The sequence below is a fragment of the Enhydra lutris genome, unplaced genomic scaffold (assembly GCF_002288905.1).
Source record: "Enhydra lutris kenyoni isolate GAN:26980312 unplaced genomic scaffold, ASM228890v2 scaffoldscaffold26, whole genome shotgun sequence".
In the NCBI taxonomy this organism is placed as follows: Eukaryota; Metazoa; Chordata; class Mammalia; order Carnivora; family Mustelidae; genus Enhydra; species Enhydra lutris.
Window position 1 is genome coordinate 13,998,920 of NW_019154110.1, and position 20,996 is coordinate 14,019,915.

The 20,996-nt window shown below is 37.8% G+C and overlaps 2 protein-coding genes across 8 annotated transcripts in view; one reads left to right on the top strand and one right to left on the bottom strand.

Annotated features, from left to right (window-relative positions):
• LOC111151430 (tripartite motif containing 37) overlaps positions 1-17,929 on the top strand; it is a 141,823-nt gene extending 123,894 nt beyond the window's left edge. For 2 of the 7 annotated variants that reach the window (XM_022509434.1, XM_022509438.1), the window contains 2 exons: positions 4,888-4,998; positions 6,324-6,890. In XM_022509434.1, the coding sequence (XP_022365142.1) occupies positions 4,888-4,998; positions 6,324-6,406 (194 nt within the window). In that variant the 3' untranslated portion in view covers positions 6,407-6,890. Of the gene's footprint in view, positions 1-4,857; positions 4,999-6,323; positions 6,891-17,484 lie in introns of those variants that run through there. The other 5 variants (XM_022509433.1, XM_022509437.1, XM_022509435.1 and 2 more) reach the window with 5 other exon arrangements.
• A 1,220-nt stretch (positions 17,930-19,149) lies between these two features.
• LOC111151723 (protein phosphatase, Mg2+/Mn2+ dependent 1E) overlaps positions 19,150-20,996 on the bottom strand; it is a 209,493-nt gene continuing 207,646 nt past the window's right edge. Inside the window, exon 7 of the mRNA XM_022509886.1 lies at positions 19,150-20,386. Coding sequence (XP_022365594.1) covers positions 19,332-20,386 — 1,055 coding nt within the window. The 3' untranslated portion in view covers positions 19,150-19,331. The remainder of the gene's footprint in view (positions 20,387-20,996) is intronic.

A 20,996-nucleotide genomic window follows, 5' to 3' on the forward strand; every position in this document is an offset into this window, starting at 1 on the left:
TTGAGTTTCTATTTAAGTAGCACAGATCTCCTTTCGATTAAGTCAAGAATGTCAATACACTCATCCCAGGGAAAAGCCATGGTATGCCTGTTAAAATCTTAATGGCACCCTATCTAAAAGAGGAATACAAAGTCTGATGCTACCCCCTAACTGATCCCTTTTGGGATACTGGTTAAGAGATTTTAATAGAGGGGGCACCTGGGGCACCTGGGTGGTGCAGTCACTTATGCATCTAACTCTTGGTTTTGGCTCAGGTCATGATCTCAGGGCATGAGATCGAGCCCTGCATCAGCCTCTACGCTGGGTGTGGAGCCTCTTAAGATTCTCTTTCCCTCTACCCCCCATCCCCCAAAAAGAGAGAAATTTTAATGTAAGTTACAAAAACTCAAATCAGCTGGCTTAAATAAAAGATATATACTCTTTTGTATTAAGATGAAGTCTCACCTAACTGGTAGGGCAGTTTCAGGGTTGGAAAACAGCTGTTTAATTTCCTCAAGAACTCATTTTTCCCCCCATCTTTCACACTGCCATTCTCAGTGAATTGGCTTAGCCTCCCTCAGGTTGGCAAGATGGTTGCTGCCATTTCAAACTTCATATAGAGCCAGTAAAATTCTGGGAATACCGGAGGATTAGTTCATTCCATATATCTCTATCAACAAGGAAAATCTTTGTCAGAACACCTTAACAACTTCCTAACATCCTCTTATATCTCAGTCACTGGCAAAAAAAGGAAACTTGGCAAAGTCTCAACATTTGGTTTCCCTCCTTGACCCATTCCAAATGGCCACATGGAAGAGGGGAGATAGTTGGATAGTAGTGAAGTTCCATATTAGAAAGGAGCAAGGCAGGTGAAGTAGTAGCGTCTGCTGCATCAGGTGGTTCCTGTTTCCCCAGTGTCTGAAATGTGAGCACCTGCGAATAAGGGAGTTAGAAATAAGTGCTGTACTAACAGTCCCAGCTTATAGGGGATGCTCAAAAAATGTGGTAGATTATTGATACAGAAATACTCTACTTCAGCTTTTACTGTAAGTTGCAGATTTTGTTTTCCACATTAACATCTCTGGCATCTTACATTTAATGATATCTTGAAATTACTATCAGCGACAGCTAGTTGTGTGAAAACCTACTGACAGATTCTGGTGAGGTTAAGAAAAGTGCAATATTTAGACTGCTTAGAGTTGGTAAAATAACTAGTTTGCTTTAGATGCTAGTGGGGAGACATTGCAATATATGGGGCAAGGCACAGCAAATAGCTTGTGACATCAGCTTGCTTGATTTCAGGTGTTTGACTTCATGTGTATTTACTTCCTCCCACTTACTGTGCAGGACCCGTTGACTCAGTAGGCCAGCTACTAAGCTAGGTGTGAGGAGACCAATTTTTCTTTATCATTACATTCACAAAGTTAGGGAACCTCCCTAATATGCGTTCGTGGGCCTGTCTGCTACTGTATAAGTAAATTTATGCTACACTTCATAGGAATCCCATGAGTGACATTCCAAGAAATAGGAAGTTTGGGAAACAAAATAATTCCTAAATTGGCATTTCAACGTGTGATTGTATGTAGTGCTCTAAACCTCGTTAAAAGTTCTAAATGTTACATTGTTTGAATACTACTCAGTAATGTTCACAGCATTTTCTAGTGTTTGAATATTCAATGTAGGCCACAGTTCTTTTAAATACTATAAATTTTTTAAAGATCTGTAATGAGTAAAGAGTTTGAAAGTGAATTTAACGAATAACTTAAGATTTGAGGAATTCCTGAGAATCCAGAGAATTCCATTTCTTTGTGAATCTGTCTGGAATTCAGAAACACTGGTGCCTGTGCCTGGAAATGTCAATTCAAGTGGCTTTTAGGATTTTTCAGCAACAGTTCCATAAACGGCCACAAGGTGGAGGTGGTGCTTCGTGGAAGTAGCTGGTTTTGTCTCTATCACACTTGGCATTTGGTCAGCAAATAAGTGGTGGGTTTTTTGTTTGTTTTTTGTTTTTGTTTTTTTCTTTGCTGAACAAGGAGATTTCAGAAATATCTACATCCAGCCTATGTCTTCTAAATATTTAAGGAAAAGTAGTACTACACAAACTCCTCTTGAAAACATAAGGGGAAGAATTTACCCATAAAGCCGTCTGGGGCTACTGTTCTCTTTGTTACAAATTCTTTTAACTACAAGCTCTATTTCTTTAGTAGTTAAAAATACGTATTTACATTGTCTTTTTTTTTTTTTTTTTTAACCTGAGTGACCTTTGGTAGTTTGTATCTATCAAAGAATTTGTTCTTCTCATCTATATTCTTGATTTCATGAGCATCAAGTTATTTATACTGTTTCCTTATTATTTTAATGTCTGTAGAATCTGTTGTGATGTCACCTCTTTCATTCCTGATATTAGTAGTTTTTTTCCCTTTTTCCTTAACCTGCCTAGAAACTTTTCAAGTTTGTTGATCTTTTTAAAGAACTACCTTCTTGTGTCATTGATTTCTTTTTATGTTGTTTTCCTGTTAACTTTATTTATTCTTTATTTCCTTTTATTTGCTTTGACTTTATTTGCTCTTTTTTCTAGTTTCTTAATGTAGATGCTTTGATCATTGAGAGCTTTTGCTTTTCTAATGTAAATATTTAATAAATTCCCTTTTAAGCACAGCTATAGCCATATCCCCCAAATTTTGATATGTTGTATTTTTATTTTCATTCATTTCAGAATGTGTTTCATTAATTCTGGAAAATTCTCAGCCATTTTCTCTTAATGTATTGTCTCTCCTTTGTTATTTTTCCTGTCTCTGTGGCAGTCTATTTGACACAATTGGAACTATTACTATTTAGTCCCTTAAATTTTAACCACTTTTTTATGATTTTTATCTCCTGTTTTTTAAACATTCTGTTTAATTTCCTCAGTTCTCTCTTTAAATTTGCTGACCTCTTTTTCGATCTTATTTAAATCCATCTATTAATATTTAAACTCCAATGAGTGTATCTTTCATTTCTAGAAAGTATGGGTAGTAATTTTTATTTTTTATTTTTTTGTGTAGTAATTTTAAAAAATGCATCCTTCCCTTTTCCACATTTGACAGGTCATTATTTCAATTTATGAATATCCTTCTATTTGTATATCTGCTTGACCCTCATTTCGGGTATTTGTTTTGTAAATTTTGATTGGAACATACCTTTTAGAGATTCTTTTTCTTTCCCACCTACCACACCCCTAAAAAAAATCTTTTTTCCTCCCCAACTGTGATAATTCTTACTATTCTTATAAGGATTGTGGAAGCTTCCCTCCAGAGGTGGTGTTTTTTGTTTGCTTGTTTGCTTGTTTGTTTTTTAGTGCTTCAAGAGTGTTCACTGATGTTTGCTGATTGTCTTTACCTGGCTCTTTATATGCTGAAGTAATTTGGGATAGTATCCTGAGTATTTTTAATATGATATTATGAGATTCTGGGTTAAATCCCTGTTTGGTAGCACTTCAGGTTCTGGTGTACATCAATATGCCTCTTCCTATTTACCTTTCAGAGTCCTTAAATAACTGCTTTATGGGACTCCTGGGTGGCTCAGTTGTTTGTTTGAGCATCCGATTCTTCATTACTTCTCAGGTCATGGTCTCTAGGTCATGAGATCAAGCCCGTGTGGGGCTCTGCACCGGGCAGGGAGCCTGCTTGAGGATCTTCTCCCTCTGCCCATCTTCCTCCCCCACCTAATTTGGGTGTGCATGCACATGCTCGCTCGCTCTCTCTCAAACAAATAAATCTTTAAAAAAGATGTTTAAAAAAATAGCTGTTTCATGCATTCTATACAGGTTTTATAGCTTTGTTCCATGGGAAAGATGGGAAGGAATGTGCTTATTAAATCTTACCTAGAACCTTCCCTCTAGAGATTTTACTTTTGCTTTATTTAAATAACAGTAGCTCCTGACCAGTTGTTATGTTAATTTCCTGAGACTTGAATCTTTAAATCCCAGACCTAAATTAATCACACAGGCCTTAGTTTGAATTCTGAGATGAGCTGAGTCCACCAGAAACAGACAAGAGACTGTATTTATTCAGAAGGCACTTTTTCTATTCTGTGTTTTTTGTTTTGTTTTGTTTTGTTTTTCACCAAAAATGTCAGCTTTATGCAGGTAGTGAAGTTTCAGTCACTCAACTCCCTTTCTCTGGTGAGTCCAAGGGAACGTTAAAAGATGGTCACATCATATTCTTCGGAGTTGTGGTAGCATCTGACCCATTAGTTTTCCTTATCTTTATTTGTTTTGGCACCTGTGTATTTACCTTCTTTCCTTTAGATGTGGCTGTTCATTAAGTTAGTATTTTAAGTTCATATTTTCTCTAGCATTTACAAGGGCTTGTAGCAGAAAGATTTTCAGATTTTCTTGATCACTGTCTTGTTGAAACAGAAGTACTTTCTATAGATTTTTTTTTTCTTTTAAAAATCAAGTGATGTACATAAGAACAAAATTAGAGGCCCAAATGGGATAATACCTCATTTATTGCTTGAATTACTGGTATTTTTTATACACACATATACAGGTAAATATAAATGTGTCTATATATGTTTTAGGCTAGAAACAACAACATTTATATTGAATCAGGATTCAGAGTCTCTAGAAAAAACTATTCTCGGTATAATGAAGTTAATACTGGTCTCAGTTACTACTTGGAGACACTGTAGAAAGGGCAGTTTTAATCTTTGAGAACAGAAATAAAACCACTGCTCTGAATAACTAGAGAACTGAGGTCTGTGCGGTTACTTTTTTATTTATTATCTGTTTGGGGTCTTACATTGGCTTGGGATCCAGTGGAAAATTACTAGGAATCTCGGGTTAGTCGATGAGGAGACTTCCTTTTCCTTTCATTTACAGTGGTTTCTTGTCAGAAACACGTTCTCCCCTTCTTTTCCTGCCAGGGATGAGTAGTGACAGCGATATTGAATGTGACACTGAGAACGAGGAGCAGGAAGAGCACGCCAGCATGGGAGGGTTCGACGACTCTTACATGGCGCAGCCCCCAGATGAAGGTGCAGCACCTGGTGTCCTTTTACAGAGATTAATAAAAGGTCTTTTCTGCCGCTGTCGCTGCTGCTGCTGCTTCTGCTTCTGCTCCTGCTTCTTTGCTGTTTCTGCTGCTTTTTTTTCTTTAATTACGGTCATGTGTGAGAAAACATTCTGTGGGGTAAACTATATGGTGAACCCTGAGAACAGTTTGCTCGGTACTCTCTGGCTGGTCAGACACCTGCCGGCTGCTGCTTGGTGGAGCGGGGCTTGGCAGCCTGCGTTAGTACAGCCTGTGACCTGAGCGTAGCTTTTAGGGTGCATAGAGTTGTTTAAAACAAAAACGAAACTGAGAAGACTTTTCAGCAGAGGCAGTTGCCTAAATATTTACTATATGCCCTGGTATAGAAGTATTTGTCAACCCCTGGGGAGGGTTCAGATGTTATTAGATGTTATTAGCCTAGCTAATGAGGTAACTTTTCAAAAGTTCAAAAGATTTCTCCTGATTTCTCAGAAATGCGTTTAGTTGATGGAAGCATCATTTTTTTAAACGTCCTCTTCCTCCCAAAATAGTTTTAGGAATAAAACTTACTGAGAGAAAGTCATTGTTAGTATTTTTGCTTTGTTTTGTTTTAGGAGTACGATCTAATGATTTGATATTACATATACAGTGTGAAATGATGAGCACAGTAGGTTTAGCTAACATCCGTCACCATCGTCAGTATTTTATCCGGAGACCTTCATGACCACTCTGAGCATTCCTCCGCAAGATTTGCTGGAATGACAACATTGTCAGGCTCATGCAGTTGTCAGCTTTTTAATTTTACAGATTTCCCTGGTATTCTAGTGTCTTTTTCAAAACAGAGCTACGCACTGGATGATGATTTAAGTATTACGCTTTTAGTCATTTTCTCTGTTTCTGAAAGAAGCAGACAAATTTTGGGCAAGTTATTTTGAGTGCCGATGGGCTCGTAGTGGTACTTGCATGTACGATTTAATTTGCTTTAAAATACATTTTATGTTTACAGAATTAGTCTTCAGAGTATGTACATCTCCTCATTTCCTTTTCCCTTTTTCAGCTGCTCCCACAGTGTCCCCAGGAGGACAAAGTTAGGCAGTGCCTTTCCTATTCTAATTGTGGGTATTACACATTTTACTTTTTCTTGTTTATTTTCCCTTTGTACTTGCTTATACCTGCCTCGGATCACAAATGCTTTGAAGACAGAGGTTTATCTACCACCCAGTACATCTTTATCGCTTAAATAATATGCTTGGTAAGATCATTTAAGGACATGGAAAAGAAACTACTGGTGTTTAAAAACTGTTATCTGCTTTTAAATTTTTATCTTAGATACGCATTCCAGTTTTCCTGATGGTGAACAAATAGGCCCTGAAGACCTCAGCTTTAATACTGACGGAAGCGGTGGAAGGTAATTTTCAAATCAAGAGAACTGACTTGCAAGCTGCCTTGCCCCTGAGATTTGCTGTAGTTGGTGCTCAAATTGTCATCAGTGAGATAATCAGATTAGGTCTTACTTTTTTCACCATCTCTACCTGAAATAGTAATTCTGAAACTTTAGAAAGTAGTATAATTTGTAGTATGTGACATTAGTACACAGGAAAAAATAAACAGCGTGGGAAAAAGAATTCTGTGTAATGTAATGAATTAGCAGTGTAGTCCTCAATCAACTTAGTAAATTAGTATATTCATAAAAGGCAGTTTGTTTGCTACCCTAGAAAGGTGATTAACTGCCACACAGTGTACGAAGAGCCCAGTGCATGTGCTCAGTGTCCTGCTAATCCTCAGTGCTCTTCTGTCCGTGGCTAGATGCTCAGTTGTGTTTAAATGACCACCTTTATGTTTTGGGTTTTAATAATAGTTTTTAGCTTCATTAATGCCTGTAAATTAGGAAACAGAAAAATGATTTTTTTGTGTAGATTTTGCCCTGTAGATACTTCATGTGATTATCTAAAACAAAAGTAGGCTGACTCTCCTCTTTGGAGTATGTTGGCTGACTAAAGTTGATTTATTTACCTATTCTTGTTTGTTCAAGTGCAGGCACACTGATTATTGGCACATAATCTTTCTGTTGTAGAACTTTTAGAAATATAATTTTAAATGAGCGAAGTTCATGTGAATTGGTTGTTTCCCAGTCATACAAACACATGAAAGATCATTTTAAATTACTTCTTTTTTTTCCCTACGTGTTACTAAACAACTATAGTGCAAGAAGCGTTTTAAAACCCTCTTTTCTCTTTTATTTTCATTAGTTGGACATTGGTTTCAGTGTCAGTACATTTAAAGATTCATACATACTGCACAGTGGTTTACATGAAACTGTGGTATAATGTTTACTTTCATGCTCAATCAGCCCAAAATAATTGCCAGACTTCCCACCGTGCTCCTGCATTTGTGTTTGAGCCGCTGTACTTATATTCATGAATGTTCAATGAGAGTTGGTAAGACTGTTGAAGAAGCATGAATCTGATACACATGTGAGAGGAGCCTCGTCTACTTCTATTTTAGTTATTTCCCATGTCTAATGTCTTGCCAAATGCTGTGATTCATGGTTTGCTTTTGTTCAAAACGGTTCGCACTTTTGTTAATAAAATAAACTTGAGAAAATATCATGCCTCTGCAGTTTATTAAAGTGAGACAGGAAGCTCCTGGGTTGTTTAGTTTGTTGTTGTGGTGGTGGTTGTTGTGTTTTTTTTTTTATTCACATTGTCTGTGTATGATAGAGGCTGTTAAGCTGTGCAGACGTTAGTAAATGCGTGGGGAAATTAAGAGACCGACTTAGACTCTTGGTAATATATATGGGTACTTTTTCCTCCTTAGAAGTTAATTGGAAATATTTAAGTACTATAATGTAAGAAGTTTTATATATATACATATATGTATATATATACATACATATACATATAAATATATAACTATAGTAGAAGTAAAAATTTAGGATTCGCTTACAAACATGCTAAGTTTTGGCATGCTGTTGTTTAGTTGTTAGGTAGTTTATCATGCAATAAGATTATAAGGCATTTCTGATACATTCTTTAACACATTTCTGTGTTAGATGGATTGCATTCTGTTGAGATAATTTTTTAAATCCAACTTTCTCTTAGCCCTGTACTACATTGTAATGGATGAAGTTATAAGAATTTTGCACCTCTACTGTTGAGGGCAAACCATTTTAAGGATTGATTAGTAGATTTTTTAAAATGAGAATCATCACTTGGAATCCACAAACACGAATATGATTGACTACTTTGAATCTCTCGCTATTGCCAGCTCTTTTTTTAAACTTGTATTTGATATAGAACTCAGTGCTTTCCCACGTATCTTTATAATTCTGTTTTTTTCAAAATACAGAAAACTACATGTGGTTAAGAATTAAGAAAAGCCCGAGAAAAGACTATGCATTTGGGGAAATTTACTTGTAAATGCTTTTAGCATGGGTGATTTAATCAGGAGTTTCTCTTGGGTCAGTCTATATAGTAGCATTTTGAGGTATCCCTCTGACTTTATTGGGAGGAGGTACACTTTTTGAAATCCAAATGTTGTTATCCTTTGCTCTTAATTTTCATGACCTTGAGGTTTTTTTTTAGTCTGTGGATTCCCTAGAATGGGATAGTGGTATTTGGACTGTGATATATTTGGATCTTCAGTATTTTTTGGCTTTTCTTAGGCTTTCAAGTTACGTATAAAAACAATCAGGAGTACTGCCCTTATTTTAGATGAATTGAGAGCTGGTTGAAACCCTTTTAATTTGGTAGAATTTGAATTCACTACATCAGCAAGACTATTTTTGTTTGTTACAGCTGCGGGAAAATTTGAAGGTATTTAGTTCTTTATACTTGCACAAAAACTTTGGAGGGAAAATATTTTGAGCTTAATTGGCATATTCTCATGTATTTTAGGAACCTATTTGTACCATATTCTGATTTCAGATTTAAGAATAAAATCTATTTCTTAAAAAGCAAAAAGTGCAAGTTTCTAAAGAAATATTGAACCTGCTCACCTGGTATAAAATCATCTATTTCATAATTAAAGTTGACAACAGGTTTTACCAACCTGTTTCAAGAAGAAACTAGTAGGGTAACTAAAGGACAGAATGAGTACTCAGAAGCAGTTCTGTTGTGGTAAAGAAAATCATGTCTCTATTGTTGGGCTCCAGCTCACTTCAAGTCATGTTGTTTGAGAATTATAAAATAGTAAGAAATATGCAGCTTGGGGCACCCAGGTGGCTCAGTGGGTTAAGCCTCTGCCTTAGGCTCGGGTCGTGGGATCGAGCCCCGCCATGGGGCTCTCTGCTTGGCGGGGAACCTACTTCCCCCTCTCTCTCTGCCTGCCTCTCTGCCTACTTGTGATCTTTCTCTCTGTCAAATAAGTAAATAAAATCTTTAAAAAAAAAATGCAGTTTATATAAATTCTCACAGTCCATTGAAGAAGACCTTTGGGAGTCAGTTAACAAGTGTCTGGCATTCTCTCTAGGTAGATAAACTGCTGTCCTTGAGCCAAATCCCTACTGCTCTTTGTGTAAACAATGGTATTGAAACACAGTTACCATCCGTTCATTTATGGATTATCAGTAGCTGCTTGTGCCCTACAAGTGGAGTAGCTGCTAAGGAAGCCTATTGGCCTCACAGCCTGAAATACTTACTCTCACACCCTTCACAGATAAAATTTGCTGGCCTCTGCTCTGTTGATATTAATGGGAACTTCATGTGTTTTTAGTATAGAGGTTTAGGCTTCTAAAAAGCATGATTTTTAAGTCAAAAAGATAAAACATTTGATTAGTTCTTTTGTGCTTTGTTTTGTGGTATGGGGTGATGGGCAGTTACTATCCCATTACAGAACGAATCAAAAACCTGAAAGACCAAAAGATTTCTTCAAAGATGAAGGACCCCTTGGCTTTTGGTAGTGGGATCTTTGAAAAACAGAATTCCTTTCCCAGTTTCTAGCCTTGTTATATGTGAAGTCTGCACCAGATTCCTCAGTGGTGCCAGGAAGCTTTGTGTTTTCCCTCTTCCTTGGTGTGGTGTGCCTGCTTTGGCTCTGCTAGATTGTTGGTAGCTGTGAGTGAGGGAAGAAGTCATGGGAAAAGGTACCAGTTCCTTTTCCCTCTCCCCATTGGTTGTTCGTGATCTGGTCTGCAGGAGATTTGGCTCAAAAGCGATCCCCCCCCCCCCCCCCCCCCCCCCCCCCCCCCCCGCGCCCTTGTAATTGTCGTCGCCTGCCGCCTGTGCGTCGTGACTCCTCTGCTCTGCTGCTCCTTGCCGGCACTTCGTGTATCCTCACAGCTCCTATCTTTTCTTTTGTTCTTTCTTTTTTTTCCTTTCTATTTTTACCCTTTCAGCCAAAGAGCATAGTAGTTCTTAGTCTTTCCTTCCACCATTACCTTGTTTCAGTATTCAGTTTTGTTTTTTAAGTAAATTCTACCGCCAACATGAGTTTGCACTCCTGCCCCCAAGATCAGGAGCCGCATGCCTACTGACTGAGCCAGCCGGGTGCCCCAGCAGTTAGTACTTTTATCTCACATTTATTCCTGGAAATTTTTTTATTTTAAGATTTTATTATTACACTTGATCTTAGCCAAAGGCCGAGAAGCGATAAAGATTGTATTATTTGTTTGACAGAGAGAGAGACAGAGAGAGAGGGAACATAAACAGGGGGAATGGGAGAGGGAGAAACAGGCTTCCCACCGAGCAGAGAGCTGGATGCGAGACTCAATCCCAGGACTCTGGGATCATGAGCTGAAGGCGGATGCTTAACCGACTGAGCCACCCAAGCACCCTATGGAAAATTTCTTCTTAAAAAATGTGTTCTTGGGGCGCCTGGGTTGCTCAGTGGGTTAAAGCCTCTGCCTTCGCCTCAGGTCATGATCCCAGGGTCCTGGGATCGAGCCCTGCGGGAGCCTGCTTCCTCCCCTCTCCCTCTCTGCCTGCCTGTGATCTCTCTCTCTGTCAAATAAATAAAATCTTTAAAAAAAAAAATGTGTTCTCTTAGGCCTAAGGATGTAGTAGTTACTGCTTGCATTGTGCATAAACATACTGTTTCTGGACAACTTTGACCAATTGTGTCAGTGAATCCTTAAGTAACCTTTGAGGTAGATGATAGGAGTGTCATACCCGCTTGACAGAACCATGCAGTTCGGGGAGGGGAGGTGATTCTTTCAAGGTTCAACACCTCTCACAAGGATGGAATGAACTGCTGGTCCTAGTACATTTTTCAATTCATAACACTTAAACCAAACCCAGCATTTTTTTACCTAATTAAGAAACTAAAAGCTGTCCTATTTTTTAACTTTTATTTTCAGATAATTTTATTTATTATTTTGAGATAATTTTAGAGTTACCAAAAGAGATACAGAAATCTTGAGAAAGTTCCCATATACCTGTTACCAAGCTTACTCAGCTTCTGCTTTTGTTAATGTCTTCTGTAACTGTACAATAGTAATCAAAACTAGGAAATTAGTCTTGTTTACAGTTCTATTAATTGCAGAATTTGTTCTGATTTCACCAGTTATTTCATTAATGTCTTTTTTCTGTTCCAAGATCCACTCCAGCATCCCACAGTGCATTTAGTTGTCGTGTTTCCCTAGTGTCCTCCTGTCTATGACAGTTCGTCTTTAATTTCTTTCATGACCTTGACATTTTTTTAAAGACACCAGTTATTTTATAGAATAAAATAAAACCCTATATGGGTTTGTTTGCTATTTTCTTATATTTAACTGAGGTGAAGCATTTATTGGAAAGGCTACCACAGAGGTGATGTGCCCTTCTCAGTGCCTTATATCAGGAGCTGTATAATGCAGATATTTATTTTTTATAATGTCAATCTTGATTACTTGTTCAAGGTAATGTCTGCCAGGATTCCCACTACTTATGGTTTTTCCCTTTGTAATTACTGAATATTGGGGACAAATGCTTTGAGACTATGCAAATATTCTGTTTTATCTCTTAACTAATTTTAATACCCACTACTGGATCTTGCCTACAACAGTTATTACAGCAGTGTTCTAGTGGTTTTCTCTTTCTCTAATTTCTTATGCATTGGGTTTCTGTAATGAAAAGTTGTCCCTTCTTCCCCATTTAGTTTTTTTTTTTTTTTTTTTTTTTTTTAAGCCTTCAGTATTATGTCAAACACTTTCCTAAAGTTATTTAGGTCCTAAGATTGAGTTACATTAGTTCCTTTCTGCACCATCCTCTTCAGTGTGATTATGTGATTCATTTGTAATAAAGTAAGATTCATCTGTTACAGTCTGCATTTTGTCCTCCCCACAAATCCTGGTTGATCTTTAAATTTACATACATTAAAATTCAGTCTTTGAGATACAGTGCAGTGTATGTGGGTTTTGCCAGATAGAGAGTCGTGTGTATCTGCCACCATAATACTACATCAGACAGTTCAGTCCGCCTCAGAATTCCCTCACGCGAGGCACATCCTCCCTGGTACCCCCCACAACTGCTGGCAATCATGATCTTTTAGTTTTCCCTTTTCCAGAATGTCATTTAACTAGAATCAGCAGATAGCTTTTGACTTAACAAAATGCAGTTTAGTTTCATCTTGTGTGAATCAGTACTTTCTTTATTCCTTTATTACTGAGTAGTATTTCCCTGTATGGGTATACCACAGTTGATTCACCCTTGGAAGGATGTTTGAGTTATTTCCAGTTTAGGGTGATTATGAATCTTAAAAACATTTGTGTGAAGGTGTTCTCATTCTCTATAGGAATATATACATTGGAACGGGATTGCTGGTTGTGTGTGTAATAAAGAATCTGGCAGCCCTGTGTCTTTGGCTCCTGGGATATGCCTCTTATAGTCCTTGGAATTCCCAGAATGATAGAAGTGTTTTTGTTATTTATGGTGGGTCCTGAATGTTTATGCTAATGAGATAACTCAGGACAGGGAGTGGGGGCTGGAACAGTAGAAGAACTAATCATGGGATTAGAGGATTGGGGCTCTAGTCACTTCGTATCAACCTGAATAGTTCAGCCTCATTGCCAGTGAGTCGGTCACACTTACCTTATGAAACCCCAGTGAAATCTCGATACTGAAACTCAGATGAGCTTCCATGGTAGACAGTATTCTGTACTGTCATCCATTGTTTGGGGAGGATAAAACGCCTGATCACAAGGAACCTTCACACGTATACTCGTCTAGACCTCTATATGTCCTTTCTTTTGCCTGGTTCTGATATATATCCTTTTGTATAATAAAACTGTAAGTAGAGTACTTCCCTGAGCTCTGTGAGTTCTTGCAAACTTTCAGACCTGAGGGGGGATGGTAGGAACCCCCAAATTTGTAGTCATTCGTGAGAAATGAGGGTGGCCTGGGGCCCCCAAACTTGGCAGCTGGTGTTTGAAGGGAGAGAACTTTGCCTTTAAACTGTGAAATTTGGCCTAACTCCAGGTAGTTGATGTCAGAACTCATTTCAGTGAGTTACGTGGTACGTACTGCTTCACTTTGTAAGAACCTGCTGAACTTCTCCAGTAGCAGCGGCGCTATTTTACGTCACCAGCGGCACTACATATGAGGGTTCTAGCTGCATCCTAGAAACACTTGCTACTGTCAGCGTTTTTTTATTTTAGCCATTCTAACAAGTGATACTGCTTTTGCTGATCCTTTGCTGAGAATTTCTGCATCGATACTCATGAGGGATATTAGTCTGTAGTTTGGTTTTTCGGTCTTCATCTGATTTGGTATCAGAGTAATGCTGACCTTACAAAATCAATCTTAAGAGAATGTATAAAATTGGTGTTATTTATTTTTAAAATATTTGGTAGAATTTACCAGTGAAACCATCTGGAACGGATTTCTTTTTCCTAGGTGTGTATTTTTGGTGTTTATCCTGCTCTGTATTCTGTGAGGTTCCTGGATATATGGTTTGAGGTCTGTCATTAAATTTTCACAAATTCTCGGCCATCTTTCAAATGTTTCTTCTGCCCTATTCTCTTTCTCGGATTCCAGTTATGCCTATGTTAGACTGATGTTGTTCTGCAGACCTTACATATGTTCTGCTGAGTCTATTTTGTCTTCGTTTTCCCTTCACTGTGTGTGTATGTGCGTGCGCGTGCATGTACACGCGTTTTTCAGTTAGGGTAATTTTCATTGGTTTATCTTAGTTTACCGATTCTCTCCTCGGCAATATACAATCCACTAATTAGCCAGTCCAAATCACTCATCATCTGTGTTGTGTTTCATTTCTAGCATTTCTATTTATAGTTTCTCTTTGCTGAAATCACCCATAAGATCTTGGGTGATCTTTTCCATAACGTGTTAGCCATAGTTATTTTAAATTCTCTGTTCCTAAACCTTTGTCATAAGAGTCTGGTTGTTTGGGGGTTTTTTTCAGAGTTGTGTATTTTTTCTTTGACATCTAGTTGTTATTACAACATAGTGATTGCAACATCTGTATATAGTACGCTATGCTCCCAAGTGACAGTACCATCTGTCACCATAAAATGCTATTACACTACCACTGATTGTATTCCTTTATGCTGTACCTTTTATCCCTGTGACTTACTCCGTAACTGGAAGCCTGTATCTCCCAATCCCCTTTATCCATGTCCCTACGACCCTCTCTTCTGGCAGCCATCAGTTCTGTTACGGGTAGTTACGGGTCTGTTTCTACTTCTTATTTTTTAGGAGATGATTTTTTGGTTTCAGGTCTCACATTTAGGTATGTCATCCATTTTATTTTTCTGTATCATGTAAAGTGTGTGGTCCAGTTTTCCTACCACCATTTATTAAAGAGACTGACTTTTCCCTCTTGTGTACTTTTACCCTTTGTCATAGATTGACCTTGTGGGTTTCTGGGCTCTCTCTATTCTGTTCGGCTGATCACTAGGTCTCTTTTTGTGCTGGTACCCTACTCTTTTGATTACAGATATTGAAATCTGCGATCGTGATACTTTGTGTTCTTGTTTCTCAAGATTGCTTTGTCGTATTAAGGGAGTTGGTTCTGGTGATTTCTTCAGTCTTCAGAACACACTTTTTGTTTTCATATGGCTTTATATATTTTGTTGAAAGTGACACATCTTGTGTAGGGCAGTAGATCGTTTGGTGAATTGTTTTTACACCTGCAGATGGCAGGCCTTTCCTCCCGCTGAGACCTGTATTGCAGGGTCTTAATTAATCTAGGTTAGGAGTTACGCGTGGTTTGAGGTTCATCATTACTATAATTAACCTTAGGACTAAGTAAATTATCTTTCCTTTGAATAAAAAGACAAATGACGTGTGGTTTAAATTGCTGGGTTTTATTAAGGTATTGGCAAAATTTCAACATACATCTTACCTGAATAAACAGTTTTAATAAATAATATGAAGGACCACTCATGATTACAACTTAACTCAAAAGTGAGCTGTAGAGCAGGTCTGTAAATTGATAAATTTACTTGGTAAGAAATGATTCACTTCATTTGCTTCACTCCATAGAGAATTCTTTGCAGAGAAATGTCATGAACAAGGGAACAAAGCCTATCTCTCACCAAAGAGCACCTAGAGTAAGAGTTAACAATGATGTATCTGTGGGTTATCTAATACATCAGAGTTTATTAGAGTATTTCCTTTTCCAGAACAACTGCTGTGTCAGTCTGGAGTTCCCTGTCTTACTTGCTTTTTCCTAATTAGTACAATAAATAGTCTTCAAAATAGAAAATTAAATGCTGCTAGATGAAGTAATTATTTTGCAATACAGTACCATTCGTCTGGAAAATAGTCATGTGATAATACTGGCGGTATCTTACTTTGGAAAGAAAGACATTTAAGCTATTCACAGGTCAGAACAGAAGAGTGGGTAATTTGTCCATTAATATGACATGATTTTAAAAGGTAAAAACAAGTATGTTCTTTTGCTAATTTATGACTCAAAGAAAAATTGTTTGAAATGATGATGTGACCTAAGCTATAGTATCCCCCTTTATGGCCTTGCGTAGGCAAGAACGGTCGAGTGAATAAATTATATTTAAACACTAAAATAATTTACAGGTCACTTTCTCACAAAACCTTGGCAAGGCTTTGATGGGGAAGGAAATTCTTGAACCACAGCAGTTTTATCTGTAAATACTGAACTTTACGCATCCTTTTCATCTGCCCATCAGATGTTGCATTTCTTACTGGCACAGTGTTCCAACAATGGAGTATGGTTGTTGTGAAGATGTGGCGTGACACTATACCACCACATTGACATTATACCACTATAAATGTGGTCAGAATCAGACTCGGTGTTGACACTGACATTGTTGACATTGTCCTTGGAAAAGGTGTTACTTTCAAGGATCCTCCTAGTTAACTTAAATGCAACAGGAACTTTAATCTTATGAATTCAAGGACAGTGGATGGCACTTCTAGGTAAAGAAAAGGTATATACATATGTGTTTCCACCATCCTCTTTAGCACAGATGTAAGTGGGATTAATTGCCCCAGTGTTTGGTGCTGTAATGTTGCTAAACCTCAGATATCCCTCAAAAGTACACATCTAGAAAGTGAACAAAGGAAACCTTTAAGTTAGGGACTGATTCCCTTTGAAACTCACAGTGAATGTACAAGGAGTTTGTAATGACTTCATTTGGTAACTTGAAGTCTGTTTCCCTAACAAGTACTACACTTTCTTGTTTGTATTTGTTTTACTATTTCCTATTCTAACAACACTGTAGCAGGCAAACAAATTGATGCAGATCATGTTAAATTGAAAAAGGGATGCCATCACTCTTAAGGATTGAGTGTAGGATTTTCACCACCACAATTACACAATTAGTAAAAGTACGAAACACGTAATTCACAGACTATTACCTCAGCATTAACAGTTAATATATATTATATACTTTTATACTGTCTAATATTTTTACAATCACCAGATACACCATCATTAAATACAAATTACAGAATGTGTAGATACCATTAGTTAGAGGGGTACTTATTGCTTACATTAGCAAGCAGCAAATAAGGGCACAGGATTTGAACTGAAGGGAACTACTTTCTATCACCAGTGGCATTAAGATATAACACTGCATTTCACAAAGCACTGCTTTTTACCTAGTTTATAGAACCAAGAGCAGCATATATCATACCAATAACCACTACTTTAATATTATAGAATTTTAAAGGACTTACCTTACAAGTGGTACCTAACTACTCTATAAATATGCATGTTGTGAACAAATGAATAGTTGCTATTTTTCACAATATTGGTTTATAAGTTGACCACACTATAGAACTACTTTGCTTTATTTTCTAGAGGGCTACTGGTATGAAAAATGGAATTAACACTGCTTATATAGTCAGATCTACAGAATTCAGACCCTTAAAGATGTGGTCTGTATTCATCTGAGTTTCATCCAACCATTTTCCCCACTGGAAGAAACCTATCATTTGTATCTTTCCTTTCACCTTCTGATCAAAAACAGTAGCAATGGACAACTATAGAAAATCTTCAAAAATTTTAATTTAGGTAAGTGCTTTGGATTGTGATATGTACCGATATTCTGCCTATTTTCTTGTTTCCTTAGATAATTTGATCTGAAACTGACACTGCACCTGATGGGCTGTTAACAAGATCTAGGCTTCAGAAAATGACAGATGTGAGTGAGGTCCGTGTATGGGGGTCAAACATCAGGTTGGTGAAAAGATTCTGGTGAAAAGAGCCACGTTTATTCCCTCCTCAGCCACATGTCACAGGACTTGAGAAAAAGAATAAATGACTTCAAAATCAAGAGAAATACTGAAAATCTCCACTTATATCCAAATTGTTAAAAATAAAATCTACAGATTAATCTGATCTTTGAAGTTTTTGTGTATTTGCTATAGCTATACTGGCTTCCAGAATATGCTACCGTCCTTTGTTTTTAAAGTCTAGGAATCGGAGTTTCCATTTTGGGTCCATTTGGGGAACATAAAGCAATTGTATTATTTTGTAAAAACACAGGCAGTGGACATTTCTCGGCAAGAGCATTTGGTGCCCCCCAGTGGTGTGAGTGAGGGGACAGCTTTTATCCATTGGCATGGCTGGTCCACAGTTGACTAGGGGAGGAAAAGAGGTCATGTAGTGATACTCAAGATTCTCAAGAGAATCAGAGGCTGCTTTGCTGACTGAATCTGATTACTAGTTTTTCTGCTGTTGTTAGTTGAAGATCTGCTTCTAGCTTGAAACTACAGAAATGGCAAAAAGCAGACAACTTCAAATTATCAAATGTAAGTAACTATTGAAATGAGAAAGAGTCCTCTCTGCCGTCTGAAGCTGCCTGTAGCAGGACTGGAGCTTTCTCCATTCATAACTAAATAGACCCCAGTCTCCTTTTACCTGCCTTCTCCTTTGCACTTGGCCTCTGGGCTCACTTTAGGCAGTACTTTCAACCTTTTTCACACCAGTTACTTCATTCCCTTGGGGGAAACAATGTTAGAGAACTTAAAACCATATTTTTCATTCTCCAAAACCACTTTTTATTTTGTAGTAGTATATGCCCTTGCTGTCTGTGAACTTAGAAATACTATTTGATTTTTCCTTTTTAAATGGCAACTTGATTCTAGTATATTTGTACCTGACATCATCTCCATTAAGCCAGTTTTATTCCTGAGATGAAGGTACAGTGAAAAATATCATAGCATCATAGGTTAAAACCAGTTGACAGCGGTCTTCTAAAATGACAAATAATAAAAATCCCGCCCAAAGCACCATAACAGGTTATGAAACTCCCAAATAGCTACACAGCCCTAGGAAGTACTTTTTAATTCAGAAAATTTTTATAATCTTTTATGTTACAGGAAAAAAAAATTAGTAAATCTTTTTGACTATATACCACCTCACAAGTCAGAAAATAATGACACTTTCATACTAGTTTTCTACTTTCATTGTAACCAGTTAAAACCCATATGGCTTTTGGTCTTTTACCAACCCAAAAAAGAGGGGGAGGGTTTTCCTCACAGTCCCCAGTCTTTTGAGGAACATCCCCCAACTACATCTGATTCTGCATTAAGTTTTCCATAGATACGTTAGGCACATCAAACCAGATTTCACCTGCATTGAGATTGACACTAGATAGCCTGACTAAAATAACGAACTCACAAGCTTCCACTAGTGATGTGAAGGGATAGTAAAGTGGGGGTCATATGTAGGTGTGGAGACACATCACAGGGACCAGTTGTGTAATTTTGCTAGTGAAACCGCCAATACTTTTTTTTTTTTTTTTGATTTAAAACACTACTTTGAGGTTCCTAGAGATCTATTTACATTTAAGAATTGAGCCATCCATGGTTTCATAATGAAGCACATATATTTCAGAAATGTCTACCTTGTTTCTACTCTGATAGTGGTGTTTTTATTGGGGGAGAGCTAGCTGGCCTACTCGAACGAGGAGGGTTATATTTTATAGCTCCAGGGGACACCTGGCTCTGGAATATCATTACTCTTGCTGAGCTTCCTCATGTTTGCACTAGGTCCTTTCCAAATATTTTGCCTCCACGGCAGAAAACTTCTGAACATCCTAGTTCTCTTCCCACTTCGAATAAGTGAGGACAGACTAGTGCCTATTTTGTGGGAAGGCTCTTGAGCAGACATAAATGAATACAACTTTGGGTTAAACCTGAATCCGTGCCGTCTCTTTGAATAACGACAGCGTAAATGAGACAATCTGGAAACTCTCTTTTCCAGGAATTTGAATTGTTCATCTTCCAACCTAGGACAGACAGGAGACAAGCTCTCCATTCTGTATATCTGCTGCCCTGTTGAACCCAAATTAAAAGAGGGAAACTCTCCAGCACCACTCTGTTCAGGCAATGATGATTGAACTGATTTTTTTTCCATTATTAGCTCATTAATAGGATTTGCTTTCTTTGGTGCACCAGGACCAAACATCTCAATTGGTGGCAAAAACTGGGCACTGTGAGGTTTGCTTGCTTCTATTTGTGTGAGATCTAGGTAGCCCGGGTCTTCCAGCACGTTGATTTGGGACCCTGGGCTCAGGCTAGTTCTATCAGTGAATGAATCCACGCGCCCATCATAGCCTAGATCGGCTGGTGCTGAGCACTGGTGCTGTGGCCAAGGGCGTTTGCACTCTCCATGATTCTCCTTATCATCCCCACCATCTTCTTGCCCTCCTTGAAAAGAGTTCTCTGTCCAATCTGATTCCTCACTAACATTTACAGCTTTGTTCATGTCCCTCAGGAATACCACAATAACAGTGATATTATCACTTGACCCAGCATCACGAGCTGATGCAACTAATTTGTGGGCAACCATGCTACTGTCTCCATTATTCTCCTTCAGGTGGTCAGATACAACTTTCACTGCCTCATCAGGGTTCACGGTGTCATAGAAGCCATCACAGGCCAGAATGAGGTAGTCTTCAGTTCCATCCAAAACAGTAGAGGCAGAGTCTGCATCCCCACAGATATATGGCTTATGTTCAGCGTCTCCTGTGGGAATTGGAAAGGAGGTCAGATTTTGGTTTACCTTGCATGTGAAAATGTTTATGGCCAATGCTGTGATTGATCACAATTTACTGGCTTGTGATCTGAATTTATTGGAAAGAATTTATAAACTAGTTTCAGATAAAATGCTTGAATTCTTTGTTAATGAGATGCTGCTCACTCCTTACTCTTAAGTAACTGCCATTCACTGGGCTTAATTCCTCACTAGCTTATACTCTGCATCTTGTGCCTCTAGCTACGACTTGGGCTTAGCTGAGCATGGCAATAAATGTCAAATCTAAGTTTTTTGCTGTATTGAAAAATTCAGTGTTACATAGGAAAATTTTGTTGGTTAACAGATTTACTTTTTTTAACTAATAGTTAAGTTTGATTTGAGATTTGAGAACAAATCCATATTGAAAAAGTTGTGGTCATTCTGTTAATTAAATACTTAATTTTCTGTCCTTGCTTTCAAATTAATAGCTTTATGCTGCTAGCACAGAGAAAGGTTTGAGTTACAAGGGATCTTAAAAAATCAAGTCCAACTCCCGTCAAGCCAGGAAAAGTCATCCCAAGATTCAGACGAGAACTACAACGTTTAAGTCTCTTGGTTCCC